At 43.8% G+C, this 24,631-nt stretch overlaps 1 protein-coding gene across 1 annotated transcript in view; it reads right to left on the reverse strand.

The window, feature by feature from the left end:
* Nucleotides 1-894: 894 nt before the first annotated feature.
* Nucleotides 895-24,631, reverse strand: part of ryr2a (ryanodine receptor 2a (cardiac)) — a gene marked incomplete at its 5' end in the record, with an annotated part of 133,582 nt that continues 109,845 nt past the window's right edge. Inside the window, 26 exons of the mRNA XM_080480408.1 lie at nt 895-2,894; nt 4,295-4,346; nt 4,588-4,688; nt 4,817-4,881; nt 6,147-6,303; nt 11,108-11,242; nt 11,352-11,498; nt 11,920-11,980; nt 13,437-13,570; nt 14,002-14,044; nt 15,138-15,268; nt 15,691-15,963; nt 16,141-16,227; nt 16,315-16,465; nt 16,633-16,703; nt 17,272-17,577; nt 17,999-18,205; nt 18,476-18,748; nt 18,990-19,205; nt 19,600-19,754; nt 19,854-20,012; nt 20,216-20,297; nt 21,098-21,202; nt 22,579-22,707; nt 23,113-23,201; nt 23,855-23,935. Of these exons, the coding sequence (XP_080336534.1) occupies nt 2,799-2,894; nt 4,295-4,346; nt 4,588-4,688; nt 4,817-4,881; nt 6,147-6,303; nt 11,108-11,242; nt 11,352-11,498; nt 11,920-11,980; nt 13,437-13,570; nt 14,002-14,044; nt 15,138-15,268; nt 15,691-15,963; nt 16,141-16,227; nt 16,315-16,465; nt 16,633-16,703; nt 17,272-17,577; nt 17,999-18,205; nt 18,476-18,748; nt 18,990-19,205; nt 19,600-19,754; nt 19,854-20,012; nt 20,216-20,297; nt 21,098-21,202; nt 22,579-22,707; nt 23,113-23,201; nt 23,855-23,935 (3,506 nt within the window). The 3' untranslated portion in view covers nt 895-2,798. The remainder of the gene's footprint in view (nt 2,895-4,294; nt 4,347-4,587; nt 4,689-4,816; nt 4,882-6,146; nt 6,304-11,107; nt 11,243-11,351; nt 11,499-11,919; nt 11,981-13,436; nt 13,571-14,001; nt 14,045-15,137; nt 15,269-15,690; nt 15,964-16,140; nt 16,228-16,314; nt 16,466-16,632; nt 16,704-17,271; nt 17,578-17,998; nt 18,206-18,475; nt 18,749-18,989; nt 19,206-19,599; nt 19,755-19,853; nt 20,013-20,215; nt 20,298-21,097; nt 21,203-22,578; nt 22,708-23,112; nt 23,202-23,854; nt 23,936-24,631) is intronic.

Consider the following 24,631-nt stretch of genomic DNA (forward strand, 5'->3'; position numbering starts at 1 on the left):
TCTACCTGCATCAACTATTATTGAGTTTCTCAGATAATTCGAACATTCATGGAACCAGCCGACGTCTTTGAAAACCCGGCTGCTTTCGGTTAACTCATCGGGGTCAGGTTGAGGGAAGCAGCTGCTGACTTAACGGCCAGAACTCACAGATGTTTCTCAACATAGCAGAAATGTGAACGAGGCAGAATTCAAAGGAAGCGCCGCAACCTCAAGAGATTCTTCCAAATCCTTCCAAGGACAGAACAAATCGCATTAACACTTCGCTTCGTTTCCCCGTTACCACGCGGAAGAAAAATAATCTTTGTGTTCCTTACAGGCTGTTTTCTGTTTAGTTGTCTCCATGTTTGGCCACTGTCTTTACGTTTATTCTAATATTGTCTGAAATCAAGACGATAAAATGGGTCCAAAGGCTTTGGAAGGATCCCAAAATGCATTTTGCTATTGAGAAACATTGTGTTGAAGAGACGTGGGAGTCGTCACTTCCTGCGTGGCCACAGACCCTCTTTTAACGTCTAAAAACGTTGAAAGGAATAAATGGTTTATATTCGACGGCGTGCCAGCCCAGCAGACAAACTGTCTGTGGTTGAGAAGCAGAACACGGAGCTGAGTGGACAATTTCTAAGAAACTACGGTCTCAAACAAAAGCAACTGAAGTCACAGGTGAGCTTGTGGTGGTTTCGGTTTAAATTGCCAGTTCTGTCCTTTAGTTCCCGCCCACCTTCCCGACCTCCTCCCCCCTACAGCTTGCATAGGTCCTCCCTGGCTTAGTAAGGCACTGTATCCCCCCCCCCCCCCCAATCACATCAAGTTGGATCCCTCCAGCCTGCTGTCGTCGCTCTCTTCGCTCCATCCATTGATGTAAATTAGAAACAGAAATCTTTTTTTTTTTTTTTTGCAGCTTTGGTATTGCTTTTCAGAAACTGATTTCAATACATTAACAGGTGTTACCCAGCAATGTGCCTCAATCAAGCAGCATTAAAAACACAAGATGCCAGTCTTACAGCCTCACCGATGACACCAAGAGGTGTTCTTCACTCAGCACAGTACTAAAAACCTTGGACAGAACACGTGTTCAGCTCTACCTCTTCGTCGTGTAGATGAACATGGGACAGTTTGTCTGAATAGACGTCAGTGAAAATAACCTCATGAACCTCAGTCTGTAAAAAAAACAACAACAACAACAAAAACCTTGTATCTCACTGACCGACCACGAGTGTGCGGAGCGGTAATATATTCAGCCAGCTCAACAGCCCTCTCATACCTGCAGCAGGTAAAGCAAGGGGGGGGGGCACAATAAATTAATGTCACAAAATCTGCACTGGGGCACTTAGTTGGATGGAACTGAAGACCTTCATTTGAGATGTTTATTTCCCAGAAAAAGAACCGTAGTCGATATGAATGGAAGTGAAGTCGTTCCTGATGCTCGTCAAGTTTCCCTTGTGGCCAAACTTGAACAACTGCTTGCTCAACATTTTAAAGTTACTTGGTTTGGAGCCGAGCGACAGCCCGGTGGTCAGTTACCTTAACCCGGCCGAATACATGGAGTGGACTTTGTGAACAGGCTGTAAAGCAAAACCCGATTCCTTCCCTGAATCGAACTCAGTGATATTAGTGACATGAGGTCAGACAAGTACTCTCAGTGGCCAACGTTTTATAACCACGTGACAAGGTTGTCATGAAGTCAATCAAGTGGCACAACTTTTGGAAATTGCATAATCGTGAGGTTAAAAATAAAGAATTTATTGCATCCACCCGTGCAGAAATGGAAATTTAAATTTTTCCGACTGTTACTGGTTTCAATAAGTCTGAACCAAACGCTCGTTGGACAGATATTTCCAAGGACATGCTGGAGCAAAACATGAAACCAAAAAAACCCAAAAAACAACAACAACAACAACAAAGAAATAGGAGTGAGGGGGGGGGTCTGAAATGTGTTCATCATTCCAACTATTGTTTTGTGAGGTGTGTTTATTGTGTAAGTTTGCTGTTTGAGACTGATGATGTCCAAGCTGTTCCAAACCTGCAGGCTGTTCAGCTGGTGATCTTCATAGTTCAGGAGCCCTTCACACGGTGTTCACATGTGCAGGTTGTGGACACAATGCTCACAATCTGTAAACTGTCCTTGGATTGGTTCCAGGGCTGCAGCTGTGTTTGTGGAGAAGCCTCAGCTCGGCGGTAGAGGACGTGACGTCAGACTGACGTGGCCTCGGCCGACACGAGCTGAGCACTCGCACCCCTCAGAGCTGCCGGGCTGGACGAGTCGCCAGCAGGCGTTCCAGGTTTTGTGGAACCACCGGGACCTACATGCAGCGTGCATTGTACACATAAAAACCCATAAATATCATCACACTAATGTCTGCACTTTGTGTCTCCATCTCCTCCTTCAGGAAGAGTCCTTTGACTTCCCGTCTTGTGGGTCTTTCATGGTTCCCTCCCGCTCCACTGTCCCTTTGTATTTTTTGCTTTTTGATGAATGCAGAATAAAGTGAGCATAGGAGTCGTCGTGTGAGCCAGAAACTCCAGCCCCATACTGTACAGCATATATTCTGATATTTCCTATGTACAGAGTCTCAGAGGAACCTCCAACAGAGTGTGCTGGAGGTATGAGCAGAGCTGCCGGCCGACAGTCCAGATGAGGGCGGGGCGGGGCTCTTCCTGGAGGTGAAGCGGAGATCGAACCTGGCGCTGGGTGGAGCAGCTCCAGAAAACATGTGACGGTTGCTCTTTGGATCGTGGTCTGCTAAGGTATGGGGGACGAGCAGAGGGCTGCAGAGAGCCGCGGACAGGGAGGCGTCTGCTCAATTCAGCTGATCCTCGTACTGTTTCCGGAAACAGTCGCCTGCGGGGAAGAACTCCCAGCAGCGCTCCTGGTACATCTTCCAAACATACGACTCCTGAAAACACACAGGTGGAGACAGGCAGGGTTTCAGCTTACGTGATAGACGTTTATTCCCATCTACACTGGTAACTACTGGGGTTAGTAAAAGCAGTGTGAACTCCTCAAGGTGGACAGTATTCCACCGTGATCTGTCCACTGACCTCTCCACTTGACTCTGCCAAGAAGTTTCCTCTTCATTGGCAGCCTGTCAAGCCTAAAACAGAAATTCAATTCCGTCTCCTGCAGTACAATACCGTAACCTCCAGCTCCACTGCGTTTGACTGGTTCACTTCGTCCCTTACTGGCCGCTCAGTTCATCCATCCCACAGATGGGTCCCCAGGACTCTGTCCATTGCGGGAAATGCGTGAAAGACAGCCCTCCGAGGCGGTATGTCCTACAAGTCCTTAAATCTGTCCAGTATGTACAACAGGCCTTCCTGATGAAAAGTTATCAAAATGTAATAATAATCTCAAAGGGCGAGGCCATGGCGCTCCAACCTGCCTGAACCTGGAGCGTTCACAGAGCTCTGTTTGATCCAGACCAGGGAGAGTTCACCTCAGGTACTGAACTCGGTTTCATTTGTTCATCTATGAACGCTCCCCTGAGCTCTGATCCGGATCAAACACGGGAACTCTGGTCCGTCAGTCTCGGCTCTTTATTTCTGCTGACAGGGTGCAGGGTGAGAGGACGTGACGCCTTTTGGATATTAAATAAACCAAGCTAACCCCACGAATTAGAAGGGGCAGACGCAGAACGACGTCGTGAGAAAGAAGCAGAGAGGAAGAAGTGGTGAGGAAGGGGCTCATGAGCTCCACCTACAAACGTGGAAAAATTTGAGTAAAATCAATGCTTTGACCGAGGAGGATGAAATGTGGCACAACAATATGGGCTGCTGAACATGTACACATTTCATTGGTTTCAGACATGGGTAAAGCAAAATGGCTCCACAGCGCCACCTACAACCTTGAATAAATTCATGTAAAATCGTTGGTTTCGCAGTCTGACGTTCACCAAACCTGACTCTAAACTTACTCCAGCGTTATCGTGGAACAGTGAAATGTCCTTGGAGTACTCTGCATCCTGCAGTTCTGCTCCGTTTGGATGAAGTGGACATGGAGGTAGTGATGATGGTGCAGTAAAACAGTCACATGTTAATCTGGTCAAGTTTAATCCAACTAACTGCTTTCAATGCCAGTTAAATCTAAATGTTTATTTATTCATCTTATTTCTGTTGTGGGCCACACAGGTCACACTTTACATTTCTAAACTACAGCGCAGTTCCACATGCACTGCTCAAAATGTCTGAGTCTGACTGAAAGGAAACACAGAGATTAACTGAATAATCTGAGGAGACTTCACGCCGCTTCAATCTTACTGAGAGTTCACCAAACAGGGTGGTCGAACTCGATGCTTACCTGGCCCGTGTGCTCTGTTTCATCCTTGTTGATGAGATACATCACAAAGAATCTGAAACACAAAGACAATAAAATACATTCATATCAGACAAACACACACATGGATGATGAAAAAAATCCTTCAGATTATGTGATTAAACACGTCACCAATCACAGCGTGGGATCATTGACACACACACACACACACACACACACACACACACACACACACACACACACACACACACACACACACACACACACACACACACACACACACACACACACACACACACACACACACACACACTCACAGGTAGTTGGCCAAGTTGTGCTCCTGTAGCGTGTGCGTTTCAAAGCCGTGTGGCACCGTGTCGAAGTAGTCGTTACCGATTCCACAGATGAAACATTTGGTCTGAAACATGAGAGAAAGGAAGGTTTGTGCATTCGTTTACCTGTGTGTGTTTGTGTGTGTGTGTGTGTGTGTGTGTGTGTGTGTGTGTGTGTGTGTGTGTGTGTGTGCGTGTGTGTGTGTGCGTTCACCTCCATGTCTTCCTTCACTTGCTCCTGCTGGTCTCTCAGCTCTCCAAAAGCATCGATGATCAAGCCTTTGGGTTCAGAGCACAGACTCAGTCAGGGACGCTGTTAAGCTTCAAGTTCACACAGTTACTGGGTCATTCTCATGAAACCATCGAAACACCATGGCAATAGTGATTTTAAATAGAAATCGTGTAATTTATTAACATAAAAACATATCATAATGAAAACAAAAAGAAGTGTCCATGATGGACGTTCTCATCCTCCACAACATTTTTGAAGAACTGTTTACAAAAGACCACAGAATTTTAAATAAAGTTTGACTCTTGGATGAGTCCACACATCCGCCAGTGCCTTTCAAAATGGCTCCCAGATGAGCAGACATCTACATTTGTCCACTTGAAATTCAATTCTCTCGTAAGATTGTGTACACGACAGTATTGATTATCATTACCGATACAGGAAGTTTTCCACATTTTGAAAAATGTTTTTTCAATTTTGGTTTCATTATTATTATTATACATGAATATTCCGTTAATGGTTTTTCTGTCATTTGAAAACATCTCGTACAACATATTTTTTTTTTTTTTCCAGAATATTTTCGTGTTGCTCTGTTTAAATTACAACATGAGACACATTCCAACAGAGCTGGACGCATTGCGGTGACGAGATCTTCAGCAGAAAATGCAATAAAATACAAAAATGATTACTTTCTATGTTTAAATTACTCTTTGTGAAAGGTAGAGAACACTAAAGTCTTATCTATGATATGTTTTTATGTTAATAAATGACGTGATTTAGATTTAAAATCACCATGGTGTTTTGATGGTTTCATGAGAATGACCCTACCACAGTCGAGAAAGCACATTAATTCACTATTATCTATTTACTAATAACTCTCTCTCGCTGAGATTCAGTGAAAAACGTTCATGACGTATATGTACACCGGGAATCCCTGCATCTCGGCCTGATGGAGGTAAAATAAAAAAGGTTTGTAGTTGGAACCCGCAGGCTGCCCTTCTGGACCGTGGCCTTTTTGGAGCTCTCTAATGACCACCAGAGCTTTGCCCTTTAACCCTCTTTGGAAAAACAATGTGATCCCTGGGAAGCTGCAGCAGGCGCTCCATGTTTTGCTTGCAGGTGAAGGAAAAGTAAAAAAAAAAAAGGAAACAAATGCTGAAAGCTGCTCAATACAGTTAGAAAACTAGTTTCAAATCATGTGATGTCTCCCTCACGTGTCCTGTTCTAAAACGTTGACGCTCTTCCCTGTTCATGTCGTTTCGGGCTCTCAAGTCTGAGCTTGCGATCGCGGAGTGTTCTTATATTAAGCTCTCACCTTGGATAATGGCCAAGAGAATGACGATGACGAAGAAGAAGAAGGTGATGTCGAAGATAATGCGGTAGATCTCGTATTCGTCACCCGCCGGGTCCTCGATCTGGTCACCGATGCCTCCACCTGCCCGCACACCCACATACATGTGGAACATGTAACACTGAGAGGGGGAAGAGAGACACAATGGAGGAACCCGGTCAGATCTGAAGGACAGAGCTTCTCCTGGATCACCTCCACCGTCGGGAAACACCAGGCCCCGTGAATCTGGTGAGTCCAAGACACAACTTTGCTAAAAATGTGGATTTAGCCTGGAAACAGTGTGAAAACGTCTCTTCTTCCGCTGATGCATTCTGAAAGAGAAAAGGTTTCCTCTTCCCGCTGCTCAACACCTCCCGAAAAGCTCCGGTACAGAAACAGAAACTGATCACAGGTTAGATTATCAGACGACGGAACACTTTTCTAGTTCACTTCTTCTTAAATGAACCCGTGTCTGTTTGAAATCACAGTTTTCTTCTGTGCAGTTTTCTCTTAACGGGATTTCCAACCTATGTTATATTTACATTTTTGTACTTGGACAAACTCTCTGTTGTATGTATTTACAAGACTGTTTAAGCTTAACTTGCGACCTTTAGTAGACATGCGTCAATATACTGATACTGTTTCCTGTAGGTTTTAATTATTCTCTTCGTTATCGAGCAGATGATTCTAATTAATCACTGTATTTGCAATATGCTGAGAAATCTCACTCTTTTTTTTTTTCCAGACAACTGGTACATGATTAAGAAAAGGGAGAAGAAATAATTATAATCACTCATATTCAACCTTTCCTATGTTGTGATTGTATCATTTATTCCACATCACTGCACGGTGTGGAATAAATCAGTGTGATAACTTCAGAAAGCATTCTGCAGTGTTGACCAACACCTTCTAGAAAACATAGTGTAGGAAAGACAGGTTTGAGACATAAGGAATGAACAATGAAGGACGGTGGATGAAGAATGAAGAATTAAGATTTCAGAATAAATGATGAGCATGACGAGTGATGGATGAAGGGTGGAGGATGAAGGGTGGAGGACGAAGTCTAAGACCAAGTGGATAAGAAAGGAGAGATGAGCTCAGATCATCCCCTCCTGCTGTGAGTGTTATTGTAAGGGATTTATCCACATGAAGGAAGGAGAAAAACCTCCCCAGGGCAGTGGCCCTCCATCCCTCCATCTCACTAAGCTCCTGTCACCCTGTTGTACTGTAGAGCAGCAGAGCTACCCCCCCACCCCCCTCCCTCCCCCCTCCCTTAATAGGAAACACAGGAGCTATGGAATGCTATGGGTGGCTGATTACTGGAGATTAGAGTGTGTGTCCGGATATTTCCGGGTGACAGAAGGCACGCACGCACGCGCGCACACACGCACACACGCACACGCACACGCACACGCACACACACACACACACACACACACACACACACACACACACACACACACACACACACACACACACACACACACACACACACACACACACACACACACACACACACACACACACACACACAGAGGCCATATATAGCTTGTTTCAGATGGTTCGGCAGCAGGAAACAGCCCCCGCCCGTGACTGCATCCTCACACAGTATCACAGGTTTCAGAGCTGCTTGCTTGTCATGGACATGAGTGTAAATTTAAAAATGGCAGTGACAGGTGCATGTTCTACATTATATATTGCAAACAGTGAACACTTTGAATACCTTTTTTTTTGCTCCTCCTGTATACTTTTGTTCATTTTGTATATTTCTATGAATTCATGAATCACTTTTCACTTTGTACAGCTGAACAGTAACACACACAAAAATCGATTATACAGACTGTACTGTACTAATTTGAAACTGTAAACGACATTATACTTCTAATCTAATTCAATGTAATAATACACTTCTTCAGCACAAGACAGAAGCGGGACTGAGGACCGACTGGATTCAACAGGAGCTCATCACCACCACACAAAGCAAAATAATCAAACAATATATCTGACATAATGTGGGGAAATACACTGAGGTATGACGTGCTCGTGCAAAACCCAAAGCACAAATTAAAAACCCACAACACAAATGCAGAAACAAGAAGAATTCAGGTTGTGACTTTTGCTTTGGGTATCAAACTATTTATTCCTTTTTTTCCCCGCAGTTTTACAAAATCAGTGGATGTTGTTTAACTCTTAATGACTATGCATACAAATAAATCGGAAGTGCTATCAGGGGAAAAAAGAGCACAGACTGGTGCAACCTGAACAAAAAGTTCACCCTTAAAGAGTTTTCCTACGTCCACAAAGTTGGTAAAAAAGTGTTTTTTTGTTCTGTAGCTGGTTTCACTATAGCGTCTAGTCTCCTGGCCCTCAGACTGTTGGTACTTTCCTATTAGTTAGTAGTTGCAGGTCTATTCAATCAGCAGGTAGCGGCTCCATGAAGCCACATATGGTCCCGCAAAGCTTTAAAATCAGCGTGTGATGATAATGACCAAGGATTAGGAGCACAAATTTCCCCTTTGTTGAAGCCACGCTCTCGGTTTCTATTCCTGAAAAGCCTCCAGATGCCTTTAAAAGACAAAAGCAGAGCCGCTGAGGCGGGCGGGCAGCAGACAGAGCCTGAGGCTGAACTCTGTCAGGACTGAATGCTCTGACCCACGACTCGCTGTCCATAAATGGAGCTGGACCCTCGGTACGGGACTTCATGCAGTACTTCTCAGATTCTGCTCACATCCGTCACAGACTGAATGAACCAACTCACACACATTTCTTTTTCCACTGCTGAAAAACAGTGACTGTTTAACAGACTCGGGCTCCATTAAACTTAATGGACGTTCTGTCTGAGTTGTTCAAAATGAACACATTTCATTCCCAACCAGCCATAAATTAACGATCAAAATAATTTAAGACTATATATGAAAATGAGTGGCTTTAAAAATATATAGATATATATCAATTCCTACTTTCTAAAGGTTTGGGACGGGGTAATAATCAAGGATGATGTTTCTCAGAAGCTGTAACAACTGTCCTATATGAGGGCTGTCCAGTCCTGGTCCTGGAGGGTCCTCGTCCCACAAGTTTCAGATATCTCCCTGCTTCAGCACACTTGAACCTAAAGTTCATGTCATCGTCCAGCTTTTACAAAAGCCCAATAAGGAGCCCCTCTTTGCAATCGGGTTTGTCGCAACTGGACGAGATCTAAAACATGCAGGACATCAGCTCTCCAGGACCAGAGTGTGAGGCATGATCTCAATCATCTGTTGACGAGTGAAGTGTTAGAGGGCCCCCTGCTGGTTCAGGAGGAAACTGAGCTTACTGGAGGAAAAGCGTCTCTAACTCATGTATAGCACGGAAATCCCACAACAACAAAGAATCCAAAGAAACAATCATTTTCTCCTTGAAGATCTAAAGTATAAAGAGCCGTAATGACAAAAGTGCTTCCTATAAATTCCAGTAGAAGGGCATCAGGTTGAAGTTCAGGAAGAGTTCCTACGCAAGGTACACCTTGCAGACAAAAATGTGTCCTTCAGTCACGTGAGACCAAAGCTGAGCTTTGTGTAATTCAACATTTTACTCTACCACTGGCACTTCTCTGCTCCAGTCAGGGACAGGATCAGACTGAACAGCCTGGTTAGGAGGGCTGGTTCTGGTTCTGTCCTGGAGACCAGCGAGGTGGTGGGTGAGAAGAGGATCCGGGGGACAGCTTGAATCCATCATGGACAATGTCTCTCGTCCCGTCCACGACACTGTGGGAGCTTGAACCAGCTCCTTCAGTGGCAGACTGCTGCAACCACCATCCAGGAAGTAGCGACCACAGGCCATTCATACCTGCTGCTCTGAGTCTGTTCAACGGCACAAACTGAATGTGTTGTTAATACCACCGTCCTGGCACTGTTGAACACTGAATACTGTCAATATTATATATATATATATATTACTGCTGCTACTATGTCTATTTTATCAATATCTTGATTATATGGTATCTAAGGTTATATTTCTATCTGCAGGTATATATATATATATATATATATTATCTTTGCCAATGAAAGTTGGGCGACCAATGAAGTTGGCCAAGAAGGTTATGTTTCCATCTGTGTGTATTTATTTAATGGTTTTTATGTATGTATGTATGTGACCAACTTTTCGCAAAAACGACTCAAATTGCATGACATGATTCGTCATCATCCAAGGATCAATCGATTAGATTTTGTGACTTTAACGGCTACCTGCTTCCGAATAAATCCTCCAAAACTGAGAAACTGGGAAGAAATGTCCCATTCATGTCCTTTCATTGCGTCACACTAAATGTCCTTTGAATGTTTCGAGTAATTATAGCACTATTACATCTCCCAGAAAGCTTTGCAGGCTCTTGGTGTCACGGTTGCTGAGCCGGTTCCATAGGGACAAATCAAGTACAAATGTTATCGTTTCAGCTGTGTTCATACACTACGAGGATTTTATCTGAAGCTGTCTTCAATCCCAGACTGAATAAATCCTGAAAAAATTGCGGAAAAAAATGTCCCATACAAAGTGGATGAGAGGCCCTCAAAGGATGTGATGGAGCTTCCTGATCTACCAATGTGGGATTGATAAAGTCTGATCAAATCTAATCTAATCTACTAAAGAACAGGTGGGAGGAATTTCTTCTTGAGCAGGGACTCCATGGTAAAGGGTAACATGTAGAAAACCAAAGATATGAAGCAGGCTTTACTCTCGACAGAGAAAAACCCCATGAAGGTATGTGAAGTGAACTGAAAGTTCACGTCAGAAGATCATCACATCAAATGAGGAAAAGATTCTTGAGAAAATGACTCTAAAACAACACATGACTCGGCTGATAATCAGCAGAAAGATTATATATAACTGAATATCAGCACACAAGTCTGTTTGTGTGCTGAATAAAAGAAAAACTTTGACGCTGCCGCATGTTGTTAAATGAAAACACTCACCGTCAGCATGTCGTCACACTTCATGTCCGGCAGCTCTCCGTCTTCGCTCTTGTTGTAGAACTTCCTGAAGAAGTTGAAGGCCACCACAGTGTAGAGGTAGACCACCACAGCCAGCAGGCCCACGGTTAACACCAGCTGGAGGCAGAGCGACACCCAGACTCACACGTCTTTGTCTCTGAACCCCCAGGAGTAAACCCCCAACTCCAGTGTGTGTGTGTGTGTGTGTGTGTGTGTTCCTCTCTACCTGTTTGCCATTGTGAGTGACTGAGGACAGGATGGTTCGCAGCGTCTTGAAGCCCATGGCGATGTCCAGCAGATGTGCAGCGAAGAAGAAATTGTTATAGTGTCCCAGGATGGACATGGTCATGTACCAGGCCAGGTAGAGGAAGGACTGCAGGAAGACAGAGGACACGACTGTCAGCTGGCCGGGGACACTGTGCAACATCCCCTTGTCCATCTTGAACGTGCCCCTGAGCAAGACACCGAACAACAAATTGCCCCCAGTGGATGGACTGAGCTTCTTGCCTGGCAGCTGCCTCCATTGGTGTGTGAATGTGTGAATGTGATTAGCAGTGTAACGCACTTTGAGGGCTGCTCAAGCAGTGGAAACAAGTGAACTCCTTTGACCGTTTACAATCAGATCAATATAACAGAGGAGAGAAACAGACGTTCTAGTTATTACTATAAATCCCACATGTAAACTGGGGAATTTGAGTTTTCCCACTTTCACAACATGAAGTACAGAGATAAAGGGACATTTGTGAACGTAGGAAGTCATTGAAAGAGCTGCAAAGTCCTTTTTGAGCACTTACATTATCTGTGAAGACCACCCCCAGCTTCCAGATCTGGTACTTCACGTCGATGGAGTTCAGCCTGTGAGGCGATGAAGATGAAGAAGAGTCATGAAACCAGTGACGTTAAACAAGCTGACCACAGTTACAGTTCTTCATCATACTCAATTAGAACATCGAAGCATCTGAAGGGACTTGAATTACTACGTTTATAAGATGATAGTTTATAAGATGATAGTTTAGAAGAAACATCATCATATGTTGACATTTTTTGTATTTTTTGAGTTTGTACGACTGAAAAAATGAAAGAATGATTAAAATCTTGTTGGTTTAACTTGGTTGGTCACTTAAAATGTTTAATTGAACTGTTTCGTGAGCTTCACCAGTGTCACCAGTTTGTTAAGGCAACTCAAAGGGCTAAATATGGTTCATTTGCCCAAATCAGAATGCCTGTTCATTTTTTTTATATTTTACAACTCCTCTCTGTTTGGCTTCAGAACAGAGTTCATTTGTGTACCATTGCAGGAACTAAATCATACTTTAGTGATCCACTTGGGGGAATTCCCCCCCGTATTGATCTATCCTAGTTCTAGGATGTGGAGATGCAGCCACATTGGGACGGTCCAGAGAGCTGATGGGGGTCAAGGGTCATGCTCAGAGACCCACAGCGGTAGGGATGGGTACCTTTCACATTTGAACCAATACCCGGTACCTGGGAATCGATACGGGTACTCAACGGTACCAATTATCTGTACTTTTGTGTGTTTATGTAGTAATACATGTTAATTTGTTTAATGATAAAATCTCAAAAATTTTAAATTTAACATATTCATTTCTCAATATGGAACCTTTAACAAATACATCAAAAACAACATCCAACTGCTTGTATTATAACGTTGCAGTTGTTTCACAAATTTCTCCAACATGAAAACCCTTAAATACATATTTTGCAGAAGCTTTTTTTCTGAATAATGCACAAATTACAGCCCAGTTCCCCGTCCTCCTCGTCCTTTCCTTTAAAACAAATGAGCCATCGCTTCCGAAAAATGTAGAAAAATCTTTCTGAACCAGGTACTTCCTCATATCAGAAGTATTCCCACCGCTGGCCTCGCACTTCGCGTCACAAACACTGCAGCGAGCGTGATCTGCATGGCAGTTTGAAAAGTGGAGCCTTAACTTTGAGCGCTTCATTGCTTGCTCCGTTCACTGCTGCAGCGGCTGACGTCATTACGCTCGTGTGCGCATCCTTCCACTCCCAACGATGCGTTCAGGCACCGAAAACTGGCACCATTTGATTTCACGTGGATCGGTACCTATGAAAGTACCGATTTCGGCCCCCATTCGTACACAGTGGTGACGCGTAAGCAGTGGGATTCGAACCTGCAAACTACCGACCCCAAGCCCGCTTCTCTAACCTCTCGGCCTCCACTGCCCAAAAGTATTACCTGGATGATGTTTTAATATTTATACTCCATAATGTGAAATATTTCACCTTCAAAAGTCCTAGAAATGTCTTGCACACACAGACACACACTCACACAGCTGACAGGGAGCTGTCTCTCCTGGGTTTTCTCTTCTTATGAGCGTTGCTGAAGTCCAGAGCCGCCTTGTCCATTCCCAGCAGCTCGCTGATGCGGTCGTGACCGTAGAACTCTCCATATTTGTCCATCACCTGAGGAGGAGCAGGCGGGACAGTGTCTGTGGTGAACGACGCCTCGGATTCTTTCTTCACACAGTGAGGAGCCTGGCGCTCATCAAATGAACCACACACTCTACCTCCCAGCAAAGATGCAGTCTCAAGTTCAATGTCAAATTCTTTTCAAAAGTTTCACCTTTAAAACAGATTGCTGTTGGCTTGTTGAATTGAGAAGACCTAACATGAGATGCCATGAAGAGTCTTTGTTGAAGGATGTCACTTTTGAAAAAATCCCAGCAAACGTCTGTTTATACCTTGAAATCATCAAGCCTGCTGCGCTGCTAACCCGCTAACCCGCAAGCTCTATTGCTCAAAGTGATTTGATAGATAAACGCATGTTAATTTAACGTGAGAACTCCGTGCCTGATGTGAGCAGAAAGTGATTGTGGAAGACGAGCGATACTCACCTTTCTTTTGACAAACTTGTCCCAGTAGTTGTTTGGGAAAGACCTGAAAATCAGAGGACACAGGGATCAAGACTCACCTCAGAAAGTCGTCTCACGAACCAGGAAGAACGTTTCCATCCCAATGAGACACTTATGCAGAAGCATAGAAAAGTTCAATCTTCTACCAGACAGTACTAGGCGACCTTTATCTTCACGAGGATCAATTCCACTGATCACTTTTCTGATCAGATACCAGTAGAACCATAGTTGATATCAATGCGACTGACATGATACCAACGCTTGTTTGATCACGTCTGGAAGAAGAAGCTTTTATATTGTAAAACCCAGTTTGACCGTGTAAAACTTCTATTTTGTCCACAGCTCAAGACGTAGTCATTTCACGAAACGGCTCTGAAATCGTAAGGGGGTTCATTTATGGAAGAAAATTAATGTCACGTCACAGACTAGATACATTTGACCACAAATATGCTTCTTGGCAGTAAGTAATGACTTGCTTTATTTTCAAAACACAAGTAAATCTTTTAAAAAAGTCACAGTCACAATACAAACTCTAGAATTTAACAATATTTGGATTATAATTTACACAATACTGTTAATATAATGCATGATTTATGTAAATGTATTTAATAAGATGAGTGTCTGAGACCAGTCTGACACCAATCTGGTTTCAGGACTAACAGCATGAACAAGAAACGTGAATTGGAATACTTTATGGAGACTAAAATGTGGAAGGTTGTCTTTTGTCATTATTTGCATGTCATGCCCTCCACCTCTGGCTAGTGGCAGCCGTTTTCCCTTGAAACGTACCAGCGTCACAATTTCAGAGCCATTCTGTGAAATGACTGCGTCTTTGAGCTGCGCACAAACGTAGATGTTACACAAACTGCAGTGAGACTGGGTTGACCAGCAGATAAACAATGGATCAATAACTTAAAACGCGCGGTTACCTAAAAATAACAACTACAGAGTAAATATCGACGCCGTAAAATAGTAACTGATCTAAAAAGACGGCATCGGAACGTGGAGATCCCGCTATCACTCACGTCTTCAATCATCCGTCATCCATTGACACATGGACTTAGTGGGCGAGTCGCACATTGAAGAGGTTCATCCTGTCAGAGACACTCGGTACTCACTGAGTGTTGATCACCAGTCGGTCCCACTGTCCTTTGATGTCGTCCTCAGACGGTTGCTCTGTGATGTAAAGTCCATCAAACTCGAGCTTCCTCGCCACCTCCTTCTCACGCTTAAAGATCACCAAGGGAACCTGCAGCCAACACAGGAGGAAGAATCGTCCCGTATTAATCCCCTTGAGGAAGCCTCTTTACCAAATTGACGAACCACTGCTCCACTGTGAGGTCCAGCACATGTATGAGGGCACAACGTCTGTTCTAGTGGAAGAAAGACTTTAAAGGCGCTGAAGGTGAAATATGTCATGTTGCTACTGATTTATGTTCTCAAACCGATCAGACGTCATTTCACAACATAATACTTTGTCAATGTTTGTTTGGATCTGAAGTGAAAAAGAAGCATTCGAGGTTTTTTTGATTTACTTCATATTTAACACCCATTGTGTCCTAAGAATGATTGATGTGTGTGTGTGTGTGTGTGTGTGTGTGTGTGTGTGTGTGTGTGTGTGTGTGTGTGTGTGTGTGTGTGTGTGTGTGTGTGTGTGTGTGTGCGCCCTGCCTTCAGACAGTAGTAACCAATGATGCAGAAGAAGGAGATGACAGTGTGCAGGATGGCCAGGATGCGTAACATGGGCTCCATGTATCCGCTGCTCTCCTCCAGAACGAAGCGCACTGTGACAGGCTTCAGAGGCTCGCCACCCGCCCCCTCCGCCCCCTCTTCCCTGGCCTCTATCGTGTCTCCGTTCAGGGGGTCCCACTGCATGCTGCTGTCCAGGTGGCTGCTGGGAAACACCACCTGCCTCTCCTCCACTACAGGCGAGGACGTAGAAACCTGGTGGAGAAATCATCTGTGTTCAATTCAACATATTGTAAATGACAAAAAAAAAAAAAAAAGAGCACAGTGTGAAATGCAAACGCAACAGTCATTTAAAGCTTGAATTAACCCATAAACATCCAGTAACCTTTCAGCCAAATGTTATTTCAAGTTGAAGTGAGCGTCTAATGCTACCTTATAGAAGAGGAGGATGAAGTTGATGGCGAAGGCCACAAAGAGCGCGAGCATCCTCATGTTGTAGAAGTTTCTGGCAAAGTAGTTCTGTGAGACAGTGAAGAGTTTCCTCTGATTACAGACGGCGGTGCCCAGCAGTGACAGCAGGTCACAGAGGAGCCGCACGATGCTCACCAGCAGCTTCCTCTGGTAGGCGATGATCTTCTTTAAGAAAGCCGACTCCTGCAGGTCGGGCTCATCGGACTTGGAGGTGTGGTGTCGTCTCACTTTGGGTTTCATCGTCTCGTTCTTCTGTTGTTTCTCTTGTTTGTCCACATGTCCGCCTCTGAAAGCACAAACGGTCCACACTCAACACAGCGCATTCAATACACAGGCTTGATCACGCTAATGGCTAATGAACAAAGAAAGACACTTTTATGGCCTCTTGGTGACGTCTGAAACGTTTGAAATGTCTTGAAAAATGACTACAGAATGATATCAACGTGAACTCACTCAGCTGATTTCTCAGGTTCGCATTGAGCCTCGGGAGCTGCTTCCTTCTCATCAGAGGCTGAACCCTTCGACTGGAGACACAAAGAGAAAGGTTTAAAGAAACTTTTTAGAGTCAATGTTGGAGTGATTCCCTAAAAACCATCATGTGAATTATGACAATAGGAAATCTGGGGCCAGGGAATGTAAATCAGCTGCCATGAATAAGGAACTCAGATAAACGTCCCGCTTATTGAGGTTACATTATCATCGGTGAAGTGAAACGGTTTTAAAAGCTTGTTTCATTGACACCCTTCTGAAAAGATTTCTAACATTAAAAGAGAGAAACGCAGTCATTTAGTGATCCAGCTGAGTGTTTAGGAAGAAGACAAGCAAAAAGAGCGGCGGGACAAAGACACAGCTGAGACTATCAACAGATCCAGTTTAATATAAAATAACATTTAAATGTGTCTGATAAAAGCTTACGTTCACATTGACATCTTGGTGGAATAAAGTTAAATATTCAAGTTTTTTGATGAAGACGGAACACGTCTTGCTACATTTTAAAATGTTATTTACCTGATGTTGAGGACAGATTGAGCCACTGACGGAAACAAAGACCTGGACAGATTGTTTTGGCGTTGAAGCTGAGGGTGGCCTCACCTGGTGCCTGTGTCTGAGCTCGGGCTGGGGCGCTGCGGGGGGGGTCGGGGCAGGAAGCGGGGTGTTGAGGAGCTCGGTGAGGGTGGCGTTGGGGTTGTGGGGGGTGATCTTGTACTGGCCCCCCTCCCTCCTCAGGTCCAGGCCAAAGATGTCGGAGAGCAGCTCGGTCTCGCTGGTGTTCACCGCCAGGTCGGCCAGGTCCTCTTTAGGAGAGCTGCGGTCAGACAGCCTCTTGTCCCGATCCTCCCCCTCCCACCGGACGTCGTCCTGGGTGGGGTCCGGCATGTTGGCCAGCAGCTCTGACACCTGAGAATGGACAGAACATTTTAAAGTTCAATAGCATGTTAACCGTCATCCCAGAAAGAACTGCAGGCCTTAAAATCATTTAAACTTTGTCTTTGATGTAAATGAAATCGCTGGTGAAATATTTCTCTTGAATGGTTAAAGGGCGGGTTGGATATACAAAGAGCATTTCTGGGGCAGAGGTCAGTGCGTTCAGCACTGCCCAACACTTTAAGAATAAATAACGCTGAAGCTCCAGACAGGTGACGTTGAATCAGCATTACTGTTGTTTTATTAAATACTTGATTTGAAGTGTGATTTTGGAAGGTCACAGTTCTGAGCAGAAACAATACTCAACAATAGAAAATGCTGTAAAACAATGACAGTAATTCTCATGTTTGTACAGTAAATTAATTCTTAATTCTTTCACGGCCTTGATATGAACCTTTATGGTTTTGGCTCCTTCTACCAGGTTCCCTCCCATGAAGGTGTTGAAGAAGATTCTGCAGAACCCTCGAGCCACACTGAAGGCCACGTGGAGAAGGCCCAGCAGCACCGACCAGTAGAAGGACACCAGTGTGGTCACCATGTCCTTCAGCGTCATGTTCTTGATCCTCTTCATCTGCTTCTTCAAGCTCTTCGTGGACAGGACCTAGAGACCGGGACAGCTTCAGGTCAGGAGTCTGTTGAGTGAAATGATCTCACGGCTATTGTGCTGAAACATTTTAGATTTTAGATCCAGAGATATTTTATGTATTTATTTATTAGTCCACCAGAGGGAAAATGTCTTTACCGAATCGACTCACTGGTAGCAGCCACACAGCGTGGGACACTGTGCATGTTTTTAATATGCTTAATAGATTTACTCTTACTTGACCCCCGCTGGAAGCCTTTAGAGTTTATGCCTTCATGAAGACCGTACCTTCAGCAGCAGCATGACGTTGTAGCGGAGAGCCATTAATGCCATGCGCACGGTGGTCAGAGAGAAGAAGCCCATCTCTGAGTTCTCCTCGTCCGGTTTCTCCCGCTCGCTCTCCTCTTTCATCGCTGAGCGCTCGCCAGCATCCGACATCTGAGCCGCCAGCTGCATCTCAAAAATGGTGTCTTCGCAGAAATTAACAAAGAGCTCCATCTTCTCCTTCTCCCCGCCTTCGTTCACCACGTCGAAGATGAACTGACGTTTGGATTCTTTTACCTGAGAGGAGGAAGAATAAGTGGGGAGGAATTTGAGTTATTTGGACTACATGATTAACGAGGAATCAGATCCACCAAACACGGTTTTCTATTGTGACGTTTTTCTCCAAGAATCCTGTAATCACGATCAAAGTTTTGAATTATTTCTAAAAATTCAGATATTAAGCCACATTAAATTTTCTCAGGCTCATTTTCTTGCGATGGGGCTCGTCCTCCCCAGTAGTGTGCCGCGTCCCTCTCACCTGAGGTTTCTCCCACTGCGTTCGACTGGACTCGCTGATCTCGAAGTAGACCCTCTCGATGCGCTTGGCGCTGCCCATGATCTCGATCCGGCCCAGGTACGGTTGGAAGTAGTTGAGGACGGACTCGGCCAGCTCCAGGAAGGTCTGCAGCCGGGAGTCATGAGGCATGTGCTCTGACAGGTTGGTGAGCAGGACGGCCACATTGAAGCCGATATCCTAAGAGAGAACAGCTCGGTTTGAAAGGGTTTTTTACTCTAAACATGAGTCAGTGTAAATCGGTACCTCGGTTTGAGTTATTAAAATGCACCTAGTAAATACATGTTAAAATATAAAGCTGCTCGGTTGAAGAAACACATCGTGCTCATGAGAAGGTTCCTTTCAGGTCTCAACATACCGACCATACACATCAGACAACACCACCCTTGGTGAGAAGAAGCTAAGAAAATGTGCTTAATATGCAGCAAAAACTTTTCAGAAACTCAGCCTCTGGTTTCACCGAGTGCGAGGCGTAACTGTCTCTTTAAATATACCAAAATCTTCTGGAACAGAAAAACATGTATGCTTTATGTATCAATAACTGAGACACTAATAAACATCATTGGCCGTTCACCTTGGCTGGCTCATGAAAGCGTTCAACAAATTCTTCATAATCCAGAAGTTCGTTCTCGTCCGTCTCAGCACAGGACAGCAGGAAGTCCGTCTCAGACTGGGTGTAGTGCTTGTGGCTCTCCATGGCTTTATGGAAGTCCCTTTTGGAGATGACACCTTGAATAGAGGAGTTGTGTAAACCTGCTATAGTCAAATGTTACATCCAAACTGTGGAGACTCTTTAGCTTGATGAAAAACATGCTTTTGGAGCCTTACCTTTCCCATCAGGGTCGTACTCTTTGAAAGTATCTGAAGACGTCAGGTCCTTCAGTTTCAGGAACATGTCGAAGAACTTGAGGATCATCTCCACATTGTTGGAGGACTCCACCAACATGTCCACCATCTGTTTCCCGATAGTCCCATTCACGACATTACCTGCGGCCACAAGACAGTACGACTGATGGAAAACACGCCCCAGAGAAACCTTTACCTTCCAAGAAAGACAAAGCCTTCCTCGTTCCGTCCATCCCTGCAAGTTTCACAGTTTTCCCTTTCTCATCCAGCATATGTGCAGCTTGAAAACAACCTGAAAAGGTTTGCGAATATCAGCCGTTCACTGTGAAATGATCCAGTCTTACCCTCCAGCATGGAGAGCAGCATGACCACCATGTCCTTCTGCAGGTCCATCAGCTCCTTCAGCAGCTCGATTTGACTGGAGTCCTGAGGTCAAACACACAAACTTATTTTACTATCAAACCATCTCAATGACAAAATAGCAGGGCCAATACAATTTTTAGGAGAAGTCACTGTTATAAAAACCACTTCAAGAACTAGTAAAGTTAGAATCTTGTGTCAAAAACTACCAATATGGAAGAAATCATTTAAAAGCCACACTGGGTTCTCATAATTAAAATGACAAAATACGAAACAGTGTTTTATTTTCCCACTCCAAAGAGGTCTGCCTGCACTTTTAAAACACTGCTCTATATTAATTATAGTTGTGAAAATCCTAATAATAATAAGCTGATTGATTCTGAAACAAGCTGAAAAATACTTGAAATGAAACGGACTGGAACAGAATGAAACAGACGGAAACAGAGAGAAATTGACATAAACACACTGAAATAGACTGAAACAAGTGGGAAAAAATGATAAAGACTGGAATGAAATGAAACGGACTGAAATAGACGGAAACATGTCGAAACAGACCGGAACATAGGAAAACAGGCTGAAACAGAGCAAATGGACTGAAACAGATTGAAAAAGACTGAAATGGACTGAAAGAGACCGGAACAAAAGGAAATGGACTGAAACAGGCTGAAGCAGAATGAAACAGGTGGAGAAAGGCTGAAACAGACAGGTGTGAGTAATAAATGAAAGGCAGATCTGTTTTTATTCTGTGATCAAGATTTCCCATGCTTGCTCCGACAAGCTTCAGCCTCCCTCTGATGAGAATATCTTTTAGTGTGATGATTATCAGGATTTCCTCATTGTGGAAAATCCCTTTTGAGCAAAGTCACCTGAGACAGTTTCATCTGCATGTGAGCGAAGACGTGCAGAAAGCCGACGACGGCGTCCCAGAGTCGACTGTGCGCCAAACTCTGCTGGTTTCCGGTGCACGGACCCTACGACACAGGGAACAGTCAGATTCACCCAGGAGGACGCCTCAGCAGCTTCTCAAGTGGTATTTTTGATATACCAATAGTTTAAATTTTTTTTATTTTTTTGCCAATACTGATTTCCGGAAATGAACAGCAGCAGCTTGTATCACCTCCTCGAATGACTGCTGTTGTCCATTCACTGCAAACAGTGACTTCATCAGTGTCTAAAACTTAAAAACAGCAAAGGTTCCCTTTACGCTCATCAACGTAATGACGTCTCTCTGTCCATCGCTCTCCCTACCAGTCTGGTGTGCTCGTGGCATACTTACTGTGGTTGAGTCAAAAAAAGAAAAGGAACAAATAAAAGGAAATGGACATAAGAGGTCTCACTCCGATGTTTCATTTTTTTATTGGCAGAAATCCATGCTGTGCTGATATCATCGTGCATTCCTAATAGAGACCCTTGAAATAATTCTCTCTAATCAGTTAGGAGTTTTTCAAATTTAAATTTTTTTTCTTTCTAGATTATTCCACATGTTTGACACATAGATGACACAAATTACAGTTCGCACAACCCTGATTATTTTTACCATGATGCACATGTTTGATTACTGCTGACATTCCCTCTAAAGCAGCAGGTATCGCTCCATAAGAATCTATAAAAATCATTTATATCTCATGAAGTTTTAAGCAGTTTACATGGGAACGGTCTGCCGGAGGCCGTACTGCGTTTCTGTTTGTGTTTTGTTGACAAGTGAATAAGACAATTCTGTGTTCAGACAACCATCTCCAAGTGGAAACTGAAACATTTAACACGCTGTCGGTTCCTGTTTGGCGTCGCTTTCTCCTGTTTGCACTAATTTACTGTTTAACTGTTTTGCACCAACCCACCAGAACAATTTCCTCGTATTGTGAAGACTATTCCTGACAATAAAACTGTCTCTGATTCTAATCCCACGAATGAGGTATGCTGACTTCAGGCTGACGACAGGAACTCAAACTGTCATGGCGTGGGTAAGAAAAACAGCGAAACCGGTACAGACGTTCACGGATCTCACTTTAAAACACTATGGCGTAAAATAATTCAAAAACATAATTTGTCTCTTCCAAGAATGAGATGTTTAAGATCCATTATGAAAACTGTGTTTCTCTACATGTGGAGAAGAGGGTGTACTCATTTTTTTTACATTACAACAATTCAAAATTCAATCTCTGTTTGATTTGTTCACAATATTGATGACTAAGAAGGAGTACAAATCAGTTTCCATGTGTGTCTGTTTGTTTTGATCCTTGTACTACAGTGAAGAGAAACAAGCAAACCAAAGATCAGACACGAGATTATTCAAACGGCCCCAAATGAAACAAACAAAATAAGAGAGGTCCCCTTTGTGTCCTCCTACCTGGATGTACTCAGTGAGGGTGTTGAAAACCTGCTTGGCCACGTTTATGGCTTTGGAGAAGTTCCTCTGACCCTGCTCGTCGATCACATCCTTCCCAGAATAATACCAGTAGAAGTCACTGATGGACTCCTGGATCAGGGGGAGAAAGACACGAGCTGATTTTCACTGTTCTGAAGATTTCAACCATTCAATAATAATGCCTAATGTTCCTATTCCTACTGACACCAGCTTAACCTTGTTTGTTCACTCAAAGTGAGAAAAACCAAGATACCGCGATTTCTGAGGCCTCCATATCAAAGTCTGCCAGCTAAGAGAATATTCCATTTCAGTAATGGCACTTCTCACCACATGTCAAATAAAATAAGTTGGACGCGAGTTCAAAACAAGTGCAAACTGTCAAAGATAGAAACCACACAAAGAGGAGACTGGATGCTGCAGCCGGTCCTCGTGGCACAAAAAAACACCAAGGTTATCTGTCTAAAAGCCGTTTAACTGGTCTGAAAGAAGCAGCAGCAGTGAAGAGAAGCCGCTCACCTGAACTCTGAGGAGGTAGTCCACAGTGGAGATTATGATGTTCACTGTTGTATTGTTCCCCGTTTGAGTTCTCAGGTAGTTCTGGAAGTCTGAAAAAAAAAAGAAAAAAAAAAGGCCACAACATATGGCATGAATTGTGCTCAAATGAATATGGCAGGCTTTACTTCAATTAAAGGTAACAAGGGATGGTGTAGGAGGAGTTTGTCCCATGGGTTCACTGTGGAAAACATGTCAGGTTTTAGGTCCTTCAGCTCAACCTCTTTCCCGTGACGTTCAACCATGTCCAGCTCACAAGCTTTTTTTCTTGCTCTGTCAGTCGATTACAGTAGTAATGGAGGACTTTCTGTGGTACTGGAGCAGCATTCTGTGGTCATCCAGGGACAAACGATGGTCACAAATAGTGTGTAACTTTATAATTTGATATATAAGTCACTTCTTAATGTATTGAGAACTGCTAAAAGAATAAAGTGTGACTTGAGGTCCTGATGATACGCTACTATGACAACCGGGTAACAACACACACGCACACACGTTGAGACAGTGGGGGGGGGTGTTGTTGGCAGCTGTTGAAAGTAACTAAAAAAGTAACTGTAATCTAACTTACTTTTTAAAGCGAGTAAAGTAACTAAGTTACTTTTAAAATAGTAACTTGTAATCAGCAATCACAGTGCTTTCTCAAGGTGACTGTGGCAGCACCGCTACTGAGTCATATTTCTGATTAGAAAAGAAAGTACACACACACCTGAGTTGTGTCCTTCACAGAGCAGCTGCAGGAAGCGGAAAAGGTCACAGGTGAACTCATCATCCTGCATGACCTTCTCACCTGGCCAGAGAGAAGAAACACACACACACACACACACACACACACACACACACACACACACACACACACATGCAGACATATATTTGCACAACCATGTAGGGAGGTATGCACAGATGCACACACGAGAACACGGGCATGTGCAAACGCATACAAGAATGCACACACACATCCATATAAACAGACACACATACACACAGAGTAGTCAGAGCAGAGAAGACACAAAGCAGACGACATACAGGAAAGAAAGGGACACACAGGAAAATGAAGAGTGAAGAGCTATTCAAGAAATGGAGGCGTTAATGTGAGAAAGATCCTGGAATGCAGTCGTCTTTCAGTCTGTGAAAGCCTCTTTTCATCTGCAGCCCAACTCCAGAAAGTTAGCACACTACGTGCACTGTAAATACAATGGGTGCAAATCAGTTCAAGCAGATACTTTATCAATAGCAGTAGAATTACGGGACATCAAATGTTAAAACTGGATTATTTTAATCCAAGATAAGATTTTGGAATCCAAGACGGCTCATAGTAGTTTGTCTTTTGGTGAGCCTTGCCATGCAAAGCTCTTTTACACCAAACAAGACTTGACTGATATCGCAACACAAAGTAGTTCCCCAGTTATGTTGCAATTCCAACAGACTCATGACATCCCAGTGGACATCTGACGTCTCTACCAAGCGACGCAAGTGGAGTAGGGAC

The sequence above is a fragment of the Lipophrys pholis genome (assembly GCF_963383615.2).
Source record: "Lipophrys pholis genome assembly, chromosome: 1".
Lineage (NCBI taxonomy): Eukaryota > Metazoa > Chordata > Actinopteri > Blenniiformes > Blenniidae > Lipophrys > Lipophrys pholis.